Source organism: Danio rerio, chromosome 23 (genome assembly GCF_049306965.1).
Source record: "Danio rerio strain Tuebingen ecotype United States chromosome 23, GRCz12tu, whole genome shotgun sequence".
In the NCBI taxonomy this organism is placed as follows: Eukaryota; Metazoa; Chordata; class Actinopteri; order Cypriniformes; family Danionidae; genus Danio; species Danio rerio.
In genome coordinates, this window is record NC_133198.1 from 39416487 (window position 1) to 39431818 (window position 15332).

The 15332-nt window shown below is 35.0% G+C and overlaps 1 protein-coding gene across 5 annotated transcripts in view; it reads right to left on the reverse strand.

Annotated features, from left to right (window-relative positions):
* Positions 1 to 114: 114 nt before the first annotated feature.
* Positions 115 to 15332, reverse strand: part of nfe2 (nuclear factor, erythroid 2) — a 28868-nt gene continuing 13650 nt past the window's right edge. For 2 of the 5 annotated variants that reach the window (XM_068216670.2, XM_073938009.1), the window contains 4 exons: positions 9836 to 10031; positions 5235 to 5313; positions 2516 to 2653; positions 115 to 2042 (listed from right to left, as the gene is read on the reverse strand). In XM_068216670.2, the coding sequence (XP_068072771.2) occupies positions 828 to 2042; positions 2516 to 2653; positions 5235 to 5282 (1401 nt within the window). In that variant the 5' untranslated portion in view covers positions 5283 to 5313; positions 9836 to 10031 and the 3' untranslated portion in view covers positions 115 to 827. 5 annotated transcript variants of the gene reach the window in all.

Sequence of the window (15332 nt, forward strand, 5' to 3'; positions counted from 1 at the left end):
TTGTTGAGTGAGGGCCAATTTTGGATTTGCCTCAACTAAAGCCCTTTTTAAATGAGGCTTTTCATTCAAACTTCCTGCTTTGTTTCTGTTTTAAGTATGGCCCAAAATGAATTATTTTTTTCCTGTTCCTATTTTTTTTTTTTAATCAAATTTGACTTTTGTCTTCCAATGGGAACTCTGTATACATTGAAAAGTCTAAACTTTAGCGTTAATGTTTTCTTCTATTTTTTTATTTTATACATGTATGCTTTTGTGTTGGCACATATTCTTAGTCATTTTGTAAATTGTCAACACATGATTTAAAAGATGTAATTCATTGATCATAACATTTACCTCTTACTCAGCCTTTAAGGATTAAGTGAAGGGGTGTCTAATCCTGCTCATGGAGGACCAGTGTAATACAGATTCTTTTGCAACACTTGATTAGACCATATGTAGTGAGGCTGATGATGCATTTGTAGGTTCACTCATGCTTAATTGGTGCAGAAGCAAATCCACATGCACAGTGGCTCTACTCAGGTTTAGACACCCCTTTAAAGGTAGAGTTCACCCAAAAATGCTAACTAATTCATGATTGCGTCATGAGTTTGTTAAACACTACGCTATTTTGAAGAAAGCAGAAAACCTGTAACCACTGACTTCCGTAGAACTTGTTTTTCCTGCTAGTGACGTCTGGTTACTGGTCTGGAGCTTTTTTTTATTTTTTAAACTACATCTTATTTGTTTCAACGGAAGTGAGAATTTCAAACTGGGTTGGAAGCAGTAAAGTTAGTAAATGATGACAGAATTAATGCATTTTTGGGTGAACTATCACTTTAATCAAACATTCATTCACCAGCCAGTGCTGCATTCCGTGGCACCAAGTAAATGTTGCCATCATTCGTTTGCTGTAGTGAATATTCATCAACTGAATATGGATGTCCCTCCTCATCATGCAGCTGGGAAAACACTTGGGTGTGAAGATCTGAGAGCCGACATTTGATGATGGCTATGTTTTGCTGAAACTCCAGTCTCTCTCTGGCTAAATGTTCTCTTTGGGCTCGGAGCTGTCCCAGCTCACTTTCTAAATGCACAATATTCTCCAACTTCCGTTTACGACAGTTCTGAGCCGCAACTTTGTTCTTTCCTCTTCTGCGAATATCCCTTACAAGTGCCAGCTGAGCATCGTTCAGTGTGAATTGGGTCAAGAGCTCATTGAAGTCATCCACTGGTAGGTTCACAATCTTTTCCAGTGAGAATGGGATTTTAAGAGCGAGGGCTCGCCGTTCATCTCTGCTGAGGGGTACAGGAACACTGCTGGATTTACACTTTGGGTATGGGGACTGATATGAACCTACTCTTGAGCTATTTAGCTGTAGATCATGCAAGGCTGTGGGCAAAACTGGTTGCTTTATTGATGCCACCGGACTGTAAGTGTGCAGGTTGCTAGATGGCATGTTTGCAGATGTTGGAAAAGAAGCTCCAGGATATGAGCTGTATGACTGCTGGTAGTCAACAGCCCCATGCAGATTAGGTCGTAGGCGACATTGTTCCCCAATACTTTCACTTTCAGCATAGCCTGTAGAAATATCAGTAGGCAAATATGCAGGAACTCCATGTACTGCGTTCTCAGGAGAAGCGAGCGGCGGACTCGAACCAAGCGACAAACCAGAATCTGACTCCAGATCATCTGTACAAACTTGTTTGATTTGTCCTGTAGAGTGAAAATTAATAATACCATCTTTCACAATCCCATGACCACGTGTAGTCATGTTCATGTGCTCCAAAAGGCTCATAAGAGGTGGGTGAAAACCTTGTGTATTTGCAAGCATTCTGGAAGAACCGTGGCCACCAGCAAGACCGTAGTGCATATCCATGTGTGGATAGGGTGGCATCATTTCCGGGTATGCGCTTTCATATACACCAGAAGGATGGGCATCACAAGTGGCTGGAATGGATTCAGGCTGTGGCTGATTCATCCCGAACCCCCCTTGAGATACCATGGGCTCCATGGAGAGGTATGGAATTGCTTCGAAAGGATTCTCATTGGGTTCCTCAAACTCCTGTGACAAAAACAGTGTGTTTTATTAACAAGAACTTACACCAATCTGTCCTTGGAGGTGATTCAAATCCAACTCTTTTACAATTAAACACCCTGGGAAAGTAGCATGGGTTTGAGCCGAGAAACCATTAATTTGTTCTGGGTTGTGTTCAGTCAGGACCAGCCCACCTGGGTGAATGTGCCACCCTTAGCTTATGCAGGTCTTACTTAGGAGAGCTCAGGTTTCATGTCGAAACAGATGGTCATTGTGCTATGCAGGGGGCTGTCGGCAATATACAGCGCTCACCCTCTTTCTCTGTCTGCCTTTATCCTTGCATCACTCAATTGGCCCATTGTTGCAGATCGTAGCTCAATGTGTGTGTTTATAGGGATTCAGCATTAGAAAAAAATGAAAAAGACCACCGTTTCATGAAGGCAGCTTGTATTCTACCACTAAACAATCAAATGTTTTTGACACTAGAAAAGTGTACCGACCTGAAGTTCTGTGATGGCCATTAGTTCCTGCCAGGCCAAGTCCATCTCCAAATTCTGGGGGGAACGATGTGTCCGTAATCCAGTGACATTGGTGGACATTGATACCTCCCCATGCAGTCGTCCAGGGTTTGGCAGTCCCTTGAATTGAAAATACAGCTGGGATTAATATACAATTGCAACAAAATGGCATATTGTCTTTTAAATAGTGTTAAAGGTTACACTTTATACTGTTGACTGTAAATAACTTTGCAACTGCTTGTCAGTTAACTTCTTTAGTTAGGGTAAAGTTTGGATTAGGATTAGCTGAATACATTACCGCAAACACCTCAACTTATTCTGCTAACTCTGATACCTAACAGTTTTTTAAAATTGGGTTACACTTTAATTTAAGGTGTCCTTTTTTACAGTGTAACTATTCCTTTAACTATTAAGTAATTACATGTACTAACTATTCGCTTAAGTCTTAAGAATACTGTTTCCAGGTCCAAGTTGCTACTCGCTTGAATTGAGAAAATATTTGTTTATGACCACATTGTCATATCATACATTAAAGTGAATTTTATATGAAATCATGGTGTACTTAACAGTCTCTGGACTTGCTGCATCGCAGACACCAATATTTGAACAATTTATAAAAAATGTACCACATTCTATCTATATATTGTGATTTTTGAAAGTAATACATCGCTTTGTAAATATTATTATTACCATTTGTTGAGTCTCCCCGTACAGTTAAATATAGCGTTTGGACCCGGAAGCCGATTTTTTTGTCAAATTATTCATAGCCGAATATTGTTAGGGTTAGTCTAATGTAATTCCAATAATAAGCGCATGGAACATATATCAAGGACAACTGAAAATAAAATGCTGCTACATTTTATGACCATCTATCAAATTTTATTTAATAAAATAAATATATAATACATTTTTACTGACATTTTTTTTCAGTATACATACCAAAAATCTGTTAATTATCATTTGGTTACTAATTAAAAAGTTATATTTAAGGATTATTAATATTTACTACTTACAAGATTTTCACACTGTCAGACCAGTACATTTTACCCATTTGTTTACCAATTTCACTTTAATGACCTACATTCTAATATAATTTAGTTGGATTGCATTTTTCTTATATTTCAATGAGAAAAAGTGAGAATGAGTATCAATGGCATTGTAACATTATTTCACCCTTAACTTAACTCTTTTGAAACACTAATACACTTTCTAACAGCGTTGTTATACAATAATACACATTACATACAGCTGATCAAGTGTATGTCTTTCTGCATTTGTCATATTTTTTCCCAGGCTTTATTTTGAAATAAAAAAATGAAAAGTCTGTCATTATTCACACACCCATTATTTAGTTTCAAACCTGTTTGAGACCCGCTTGAACACAAAATAAGTTTGTTTGAAGAAAGCTGGAAGCCTCTAACCATTGACTTCCATAGTATTTCTTTTTCTATAAACTAGCTGGCAGCTAGCTCTCTGCAACTGTCACATGGTCGCCCACTGAAGCTAAGCAGGGCTGCGCCCGGTCAGTACCTGGATGGGAGACCACATGGGAAAGCTAGATTGCTGCCGGAAGAGGTGAAAATGAGACCAGCAGGAGGTGCCCAAACTGCAGTCTGTGTGGGTCCTAATGCCCCAGTATATTGAAGGGGACTCTATACTGCTCAGTGAGCGCCGTCTTTCGGATGAGATGTTAAACCGAGGTCCTGACTCTCTGTGGTCATTAAAAATCCCAGTATGTCCTTCGAAAAAGAGTAGGGTTTAACCCCGGCATCCTTGCCAAATTTGCCCACTGGCCTCTGTCCATCATGGCCTCCTAACCCTCCCTAAATAATGATTGGCTTCATCACTTTGTCTCTTCTCCACCAATCAGCTGGTGTGTGGTGTTCAAAACGGCTGCCGTTGCATCATCCAGGTGGATGCTGCACACTGGTGGTGGATGAGGAGATTCCCCCCAATGTGTAAAGCGATTTGAATGCCCAGAAAAGCGCTATATAAATGTAAGGAATTAATATTATTATTAATATTATTAAAACATAACAGTGAGCTTTATCAAATGATATGAGTGTGGTTAACTCAAATTTTACTGAAAGTTAATTATACTCATTTGACAAGAATTTTGAACTCAGTCTTGAGGGTAATGAGTTAATTAATCAACCTCATTACTTCAACTTAAATGGAGTAAGGTTACGGTTCTTATGTAGATTAGTTTTTTTAACTAAAATGGTTTATTGCAATCGGTTTCCTCAAACGGTTTGAGTTGTCTTGGGTTTTACAGTACTCAGCTGGTTTGAGTTCTCTACAATTATTAGGTTTTACTGTGCTCAAATTACTTCAATTGATTAAGTTCACAGTACTCATTAGGATTAGTTTTTGAACTTAAATAGTTTGTTTCCTCAAATGGTTTGGGTTACCTTAACTTTTAAAGTGTATAAAAGTCAATAGAAGACAACCTTCTCTAGTGTTCAACAGAAGAAACTCATAGGGGTTTGGATTGGAACCACTTGAGTGTGAGTTAGTGAGTAAATTTGGTATGAACTATCATAAGAGCAAGGTGACAGAACATTACAATTTAAATATTTAATATTTCAATTTAAATGATATATGTTTTAAAATCCCTTTGTTTGTACAATGAAACCCTGAGTCATCATTCTCCCCTTTCTTTGCTTGGGAAAAGCAGATTAATAATCTCAGAGATACTCACCTCACAGCTGATCCTCAGGGGAAGTACACCGCTGACTGCTGAACACATTCAGGACAAACCCCTGCTGCACTGAATCACTCTAAAACACACAAGCAAATCATCATTTCATTGCATAAATTTAAATAATAAAACCAAAACAAACAACACAATCACTCACATGACCACTAATATAGTTCATCTGTGGTCAGCAGGCCAGCAATCTTTAGTGTAACTTAACTACTTTCCATCCACACACCCATAAATCGAAGATGATATCACTCCGTGGCTTATTCTGTAAAAATATATCTCCTTTAAAACAGTTTGGTGTTTCCCTTCCCATGTGCTCCAAATGTCATGTTGTGTGAGTGGCCATGAAGTTTGGTTGGGCTGGATTTGTCCTATCAGCTGGCGTTTCTACAGTAATGTCAGCCCATGATAAGACAATCTTTCGGGACGCAGCCTGTTCTCCAGTAAACGAAGACAGGGGCCAAACCACATACTGCAGAATATCAGGAAGACTCTCTACACGCCTTCACGTGGCTAAAAAGTCAACAGCACACATTAGCAGTCTGTCTACTTACTGTTGTGTTTTATTCTGTATGACTGGTAAACAAATGAAACTTGTTGTACCATATAATATTTTGGATTCATTTCATACTTGACAGTTGCTTGGAAATGGGTGGGTTCTTGGTAAAGGGATAGTTCACCCAAAAATGTAATTATACTCACTATTTACTCATGTAATTGGTTACTTTTATCAGTTTCTTTCTTCTGTTGAACACAAAAGAAGATATTTTGAAGGAAGCTGAAAACCAGAAATCATTGACTTTTATGGTAACAAACAAATACTACAGAAGACAGTGGTTACAGCTTTGCATTATTCGAAATTTCTTCTTTAGTGTTCAACCGAAAGAAAACCAGGTTTAAAACAAGTTAAAGTGAAAAATCTTCTGTTTTGGGTAAACTGTCTCTTTATTTTAGGCATGCAACTGGATTAATACCATGTTTGCACTCAGATATCATGATTTCTATATTTATAAAACGTTATAAAACAAAGTAAAATTGTTTAAATGATTAAGCAATCTTCATAGTGATACTGTACATATATTCGCTGTGACTGAACTGTCAGGCGGTGTTGACAGGACGTGCCAGTATTATTGCTGTTTGCATCTAATGGTTTGGCTTTTCACGTGTGGTGAAGTTTTTGACAAAACACTTTTTTCTTTTTTGTCATATTGAGGGTAAAAGACATATATCCTGCCTTTACCGCTGTGTCTGGCTGATTTCCTTTGACTAGTTTCTGAAATTCAGTGAGGACAGAGCTGTGGGACCGGCCTTCGCTTTCAACATCACCTGTGGTACTAACCACTGCACTAAAGTACACATAAGCCAACGGTAACAAACATTCAACAATTAAACTCCATTTACCTTCTTTACATTCATTTCTCTAATATTAAATGTCTGTGACCAAAATCTGTGACCAAATGTTTAGTTTCTAATTAAAAATACAGGAAAGAGCAAATATACAGTTAAAGTCAGAATTATTAGACCCCTGAATTATTAGCCCCCCCTGTTTATTTTTTCCCCCCAATTTCTGTTTAACGAGGAAAAGGTTTTTTTTTCAACACATTTCTAAACATAATAGTTTTAATAACTCATTTCTAATAACTGATTTATTTTATCTTTGCCATGATGATAATAAATAATATTTGACTAGATATTTTAACTTCTATACAGCTTAAAGTGACATTTAAAGGCTTAACTAGGTTAATTAGGTTAACTAGGCAGGTTAAGGTAATTAGGTAAGTTATTGTATAACGATGGTTTGTTCTGCAGACTACTGAAAAATATAGCTTAAAGGGGCTAATAATTTTGTCCTTAAAATGGTTTTTTAAAAATTAATAGCTGCTTTTATTCTAGCCAAAATAAAACAAATAAGACTTTCTCCAGAAGAAAAAATATTATCAGACATACTGTGAAAATTTCATTGGTAAACATCATTTGGGAAACATTTAAAAAAGAAAAAAATCAAAGTTGGGCTAATAATTCTGACTTAGTTTTTTTATTAGTATTAATTTTGTTTAATAATTTTAATAATTTTTAATAATACGAATATTCTGTTCATCAATTGTTTAAATTGTTAAATACATATTTATTAAACATTTATTTAATACTTTTTGTATGTAGTTTCAAATAAAATTATTACTCCAGTCATTTGTGCTATTACTATTACCATTAACTTAACTTAAATAACAATAATAATTAATATTAAAGTGATTTCTGAAGGATCATGTGACTGAAGACTGGAGTAATGAGGCTGAAAATTCATCTTTAAAATCACTGGAATAAATTATTGAATTAAATGATAAGCTACTTTTGAACACTTGTTTTATAGTGCAATAACATTTTACAAATAGACAATTTGTACAGTATTTTGATAAAGTAAATGCAGCTTTGGTAAGCAGGATAAGCTTATTTTAAAATTTTTAAAAATCCTACTGACCCCAAACTTTTGACCGGTAGTTTATATACACTGAAAACATTCTAAAAACTGAATCTCAACCTAATTATGAAACATCATTTATATATATATAAATGATATAAATATATATATATAGTTATTACAAAGTGTCTGATGAAAAATACAGAATACATATGAAAATTTATGCTTTGTAAAACTCATGTATTGGTTGTATGTCTTCTATGTGTGTATTTATTTTTCAAATAGTTTGTAATTTATATATATATATATATAGTACTATAACATTATATATATATATATGTATATACTGTATAATATGTAAAAAATGGTTGTTGTGTAATAAAGTCCTAGATTATATATAGTAAAACTCTTCAAAGTAGCAACAGCAATTTTATAAATAACTTTGAACTAATTAAAACATTTTTAAATATTATACACTAAGCACATTAAACCAAGACCTTCATTTATTACAAAAAATATGTGTCAAATAAAAAATATGAAAATATTATTTATGAAAATGTCTTCATTGTAGCAACAGTTGTTTCTACTTTTGAAATGATTTAGAACTAATTAAAACTAAATGATTTTAAAAGTTTTTTATAATACAATTATTACATGACAATATATTTATTTCTTACCTTTCATTATTACATAAACGGTTGAGTATTCTGGTTTTGTAACATGATATTAGATCTTAGAATATCTTCAATGTAGTAACAATTGTTTTTTATTTAGTATAAATACAATAATTATTAACTAATTTATAGACATTTTACATAATACGATAGCACATAACCAATACACACTGAAGAAAACATGTCTACAATATAACACAACTTTCAAAAGTTCATAACTGTTGTCAGCTTATACTGGTCTGCTGAAGCAAAAGAAAGTTTGCACACTGTTTACATTGAACAACTTCAACTTTCACAACTGACATAATGATCACTCAAAACATTTCAAACGCATTGCAACCCGAATCCCACTCTATATCACATCAACTGCCATATTTACAGAATAAACATCACAACAGACCCTCGGAGAAGAAGAAATGACAAACAGTACCTTATTACCATTCCCCACAGCAAGGAGTTCAGACCAGAAAGTGTTCAGATCAACATCATATATGATCCCGACAGACTGGGAGTTCACTGCATGCTACAGGTTTTGAACTACAAGTGTGTCTGTGCTCAACCTGTCCTGTTCTCTCATTCAGCCCGTCTCCCACTCACCCGCTCTGCTTTTGGCTGTCACTCACACAGATGGGACGGGTCTATGGGCGATGCAAGCAGCCTTCCTGTAAAGCACCCACACTTTTACCCTCCCAAATGCAACACCCGCTCTTTAGTATGCCAAAAAAGGTGACTAAATAGGGTAAAACAAGTAACTCATAGGTATTACCACACTTGTCTAGTTGATAGATTAAGAACTGCAAACTTTTTTTAACATTACAACTTCTGTAAGGTTATTTAAATATGCTAATGAGGCTAAATATGCACTCATTTGCATATGTTTCTTGCATAAAAAAATCCTGTTTCGTTTTTACTGTAACTTGTTTACAAAGGTGATTTTAGGTATCGAAGTGAGGGGGAAATACCACAAACAAGCCAAAATAAAATATATATTGTATATAATTAAGTCAATTATATATGAACAAATAGCTCTATAAAAAGCTTCAGCATACAGATATGAATGAAACTGAAGTCAGTTGAAGTTTATGACTCATTTTGAAAACTCGTTTTGAGAAGATGGCCTTTAGAAATAAGTACTGCAATTGAAATCTTCATACACCAATTGATAAAGTGAAACAAGAGAAGCTAAAAAGTTAATCTTGGATGCTTTCTTTTTATAATAAACCAAAAGAAACACTTTATATAAAAGACAAAAAGCCCCAAATGTCTAAATTGTGAGATGCATGAAAAAAACAGTGTTTTTTGCTTGCCTTGTGTTTCCCACAGAAAATGGTTAAGCCACACATGCACATATATATAAAAAGCTCATGCCTGATGCTTCGGACTTCCCAGGCCAAATATAGCCTCGGACCCTTCAGACTGTGGTTTATGGACAAGTGATTCACTAAACAATGCAAAAGTGAGGTGAGGTGGTGGTGTAAAAGGATGTGGTTTGAAAGCAGGCGCACCTGGAGTTAAATCTGGGACTGGAGGAGGAAGGGTTGTTTTCTGCCTTGCTTTAGTAGGGATGGAATGTACACCTTCAACAGGTAAGAAAGGCCACATTGTTCCTGTATCTGCAGCACAACCGCAGGCAGAGAGTGAAAGCAGGGGGGAAGAGCGTGGCTTACATTGCAATGACCAGTGGAGGCTTTGCTCAAGTCCCTGCACAAACACACACACACACACACACACACACATTAGAGAGACAATCAGTGTGATTGTTCCAACACAATTGTCAGGTGAGGTGAAAGGATGTGTTTCCCTTGTTCATTTGAAGTGCTGCATTTTATTTGACCGATGTCTGATCGTGTTTCACTGACCCTCAATAATACAGCGCTTAAAGAGCGTTGAGGTGTGTGGTGGTCTGCGGTCAGACTGACAGTGTGTTTCCAACGCGATTTCAAAGCAGTACAGAGCTTTTTAATATAGTGGTTAATTCGTTTGAGTTTGCGAAATCTCATTTGTATGTATTAGGCCATGTCCTCATGTACACAAAAATAATAATCTGTTCAAATGAAAATGACATCAAAAACTGACATCAAAAATAGAGAAAATATTTACGTCATGAAGCAAAAAACTTCTGAATATCTTCACCCTGACAGGAGTTTTCAAAAATGTTTTGCTTTCAAGTGACCTGTGTTTGCATGTGGATAAACCAACGCTATCTCACAGCAGTTAGTATCTTTTTGATTTAGTGGCTAACTTGTATAAAATCAGATGATCTCATTTGAACAATTTAATTCGATTTGCTTATCCCTCAGTAACTGTTGGGTTTAGGGGTAGGGTTTGGAGCCACACCTCCTTTTAAAATCCTTAATTTTCACACAACAACTCACACAAATTCATACGAAATAGGCACTAAACTGATAATTAGTTATGTTTTTTTGTGAGATAAGGCTGGATAAGCAGATAAACCGCACAAAAAGTTTTTTTTAAATACCAGTATTTATAATAATAATAATAATACATTTAATAAATTCAAATAGCTTTAATTAATGGGGGAATTTCCTCATCCACTACCAGTGTGCAGCATCCACCTAGATGATGCAACGGCAGCCATATTGCACCAGACCGCACACCACACACCAGCTGATTGGCGAGAGACAGAGCGATGAAGCCAATTATTATATGGTTAGGAGGCCATGATAGACAGAGGCCAGTGGGAAGATTTGGCCAGGGTCCCGGGGTTAAACCCCAACATTTTTTTAAAGGACATCCTGGGATTTTTAATGACCACAGAGAGTCGGGACATCGATTTATCATCTCATCCAAAAGACAGCACTCACTGAGCAGTATAGAGTCCCCATCACTATACTGTAGCATTAGGACCTACACAGACTGGTCTCACTAACACCACCCCCGGCAGCAATCTAGCTTTCCCATGTGGTCTCCCATTCAGGTACTTACCTGACGAATCCCTACTTAGCTTCAGTGGGAGACCATGTGAGAGTTGCAGAGAGCTAGCTGCTGGCAAGCCTTAGTTTAATGTAGCCACACCCTCTATAGTGACAGTTATGTTTATGGGTGGATTTATGGGCCGAGTTAATAGCACATCCTCTTCTAACAAAATACACAGTAGTACTTAAATCGTATGAATTAGAATAAAATATCCACTTTTACGACATCAAACTACAACAAAGAGTTTAAATAAAGCTAATCTGTCTGCAATGTCTAACAAATGAGTACAAAATAGCCACCTATGTGATGTCAAACAAATTTTGACATCAAACTAATTTGTATGCAGCGTAATCAAATTAGTATAAATTAGCCACTTTAGATAAAAAATAGAAAATAGTGACATCATGAGGCAAAAACTTCATGCAACCATACAACACTTTAAAGTCTGTAAATTGTGACACAGTTCCTATTTATGTTTTCTACTGTGAGCTGATTGGATGTAGTAAAGTAGGCATTTCATTAAGAAAGATCGGGAAAATAGGTTTGGGAAGAGTTTTTACAACCTAACAGACACCTCCTCCTCATCATTTCTGTTTGTTTTCAAAACTGATGGCTGGATGGTCGCGGTGAAGCATGTAAGCCACACCCAATACCTCAAACAAACATAATCCTAGAATTTAACTGATAATAAACAGGAAGTGCATTTTCAGGCAAACAATTCCTTTCTTAATGACAAGTACAGAAGAATTGTTCACCTCAAAACTAGCATGTGAACCAACAAAATGCTTAGTTTTGATTTCATGTGTACTTTAACCAGTGCCTCTGAATATCTTCACCTTGGAAGTTTTCAAAAGGTTTTGAGTTTCGTGGACAAACGGGCAAATTGCACTGAAAAGCTGTGGTTTTTAAAATACCTGTGTTCACAGACAGGGCCTTAGTAGTATAATTTGGCCACACACTCCAGTGATCATTATGTTTATGGGAGGAGTAAGGGGAGGGGTTATCTTTTAAAAATACAGTTAAACACAAGTTTATAAAAAATAAATAAGTACAATTAACATACTATGATTAAGCATACAATAGTCACCTTTGTGCCAGTGTGTAAAATGGTTACATTTACCTTCAAGAAATCAATTTTGAAGTCAGAATTATTCGCCCCCCTTTTAATTTATTTATTTTTTTCGTGTTTAAATATTTCTCAAATGATGTTTAACAGATTCAGGAAATTTTCACAGTATGTCTGATAATATTTTTTTCTTCAGGAGAAAGTATTGTATTTTATTTCGGCTAGAATAAAAGCAGTTTTTAATTTTTTAAAAGCCTATTTAAGGTCAAAATTATTAGCCCCTTTAAGCTATATATTTTTTCGATAGTCTACAGAACAAACCATCTTTGTACAATAACTTGCATAATTACCCTAACCTGCCTAGTTAACCTAATTGAAGTTGTATAGAAGTGTCTTAAAAATATCTAGTCAAATATTATTTACTGTCAACAAAGATAAAATAAATCAGTTATTAGAAATTAATTATTAAAACCATTATGTTTAGTATTGTGTTGAAATATAATCTCTCCGTTAAACAGAAATTGAGGAAAAAAACAGGGGGCCTAATAATTCTGACAACAACTGTATGATTATTTAAAACATATTTGGCGGCATTGTAGCTCAGTGGTTAGCACTGTCGCTTCATAGCAAGAAGATCACTGGTTTGAGCCCCGGCTGAGTCAATTGGCATTTCTGTGTGGAGTTTGCATGTTCTCCTCGTGTTTCCTCCAGGTGCTTCGATTTCCCCCACAGTCCAAAGACATGCACTATAGGTGAACTAAATAAACTAAATTGGCAAAATTATATGTGTGAATGTGAAAGTGTATAGGTGTTTCCCAGTACTAGGTTGCAGCTGGAAGGGCATCCGCTGTGTAAAACATATACTGGATAAGTTTGAATGCAGGGCAACCTCTAATAAATAAAGGGACCAAGCCGAAGGAAGGAAAATAAAACATATTTAATTAAACTATAAGACAAAGGAAAAGTTTTTAAAAAACTACAAAAAAGAAAGTGAAATATTTGTGAATTTTCATTTTATTTTTAACAAAGTTGCATTAAACTGCAGTTCATTCAGCTTTGCAATTAAAAGAACAATTCATACTTTTATTTAAATATATTTTTATATTTAACTTTAAACTAAATATAAAATACCCCTCTTTGAAAAAACATCAAGTAAAGACATGAAAAAAAAGCTTATTATTAATAACCTATAAAACAAAGAAAAAAATATAGAAAAAATTATAAATTAATAAATTTAAGATAATAATATATAATAATATATTAACTATATAACATAATATATTAATAATAATCCTGAATATTGTTATATTACATTGTTATATAATTAGCCTAAATATAAATATGTATAAATAATTTTCTAAAAAAAAATTGACCCTTAACATCCTCAGTTTTTTTTTCTTTAATTTCCCAATAACAGCGCTTTAAATGAATGCATGTTGTTTCACGAGAACTTAAAAGCAAAGCATTTTTGTTTCTGATCAATAAACTGAATTACAACCTCATCAACAATCACAACCTATAATTACGAGCCAACGATGTGGTGAAGTGCTGTAAGAAACAGAGCATCATGACCAGAAACGCTCCATCAAGCCTCATGCCCGTGGTTTTCAACTTGTTGAAGCTCGTCTTTTTATGGCGTGGTGTTTTCTGGCCCACGCGTTAATATGTTTGTATGTAAATGCAGCGTAATGATGGACGTAGGTGGCTGACACCGTCCAAAGAGGTGGGCGCCTGCCAGGAACCGGCGAGACGGGACTTCCCAAAGCCTGATTCCTCGCACCCACCACCCACCTACAAACACACACATGAAAACAGCCTACCATTACACACACCGCAGTGGTTTGGGATCTGCCGAGATCCAAACTAAACAGCCGCTGTGAGTCTCTGAGTTCAGGTCATGGAGACTCTCATATCTGCATTCTCTGCCCTGTTGATTCCTGATGTTAAGTGTTTATTATGTGTATTTTTGGTGTCTGTAGACTGTCTATCAGGTTGTGGGTTTATGATGGTCTTGGTCGTCTCTGGTTTTGACCACAGGAAGTGGAACAGGCTTTTGACCTTTTTCTGACCCGTCTTTTAATTCTGTATGATTTCCTTATACACTCAAAAATGTTGTTTTTTCTGCTTGTTCAAACTACTTATTTAAAATGAGCTGAAACAACACAATGTTTGAGACAACTTAATTTTTTAATGTTCAGTCTATTCAAACTATTAAGGTAACTTAACAGATTTCTATTGGGACAACATGAATTTTGTGGAACCCTGAATTTTTTTTTACTATTATTATAATAATAGTAGATTTCGTTAAATTATTTGATTACATTTCAATTAGGTATAATAAAGCTTTTATTCATAAAAGACACATAAAATTGATAACAATTAAATAATATTATGTATATTATTATCAAATGTGAATTTAATGTCTTAGAATTACAAATAAATAATTTTTATAATGAATTTATAATTTTATAATGAATAAACAAAGGAATTAATGAATAAAAATGTATAAATAAATAATACATATGTTTATTGTATACTATATATGCAGTATTTATTAAACTATATACAGTTGAAGTCAGAATTATTAGCCTCCCTAAATTATTACCCAACAACCCCCACCCCCCGTTTATTTTTTTCCCCAATTTCTGTTTAACGGAGAGCAGATTTTTTCAACACATTTCTAAACATAATAGTTTTAATAACTCATCTTTAATATTTGATTTATTTTATCTTTGCCATGTTGACAGTAAATAATATTGGACTATATATTTTTCAAGACACTTCTATACAGCTTAAAGTGACATTTAAAGCCTTAACTAGGTTAATTAGGGTAACTAGGCAGGTTAGGGTAATTAGGCAAGTTATTGTATAATGATGGTTTGATCTGTAGACAGTCAGAAAAAAGATTAGCTTAAAGGGGCCAATAATTTTGACCTTAAAATGGTGTTTAAAAATGTAAAACTGCTTTTATTCTAGCCGAAATAAAACAAATAAGACTT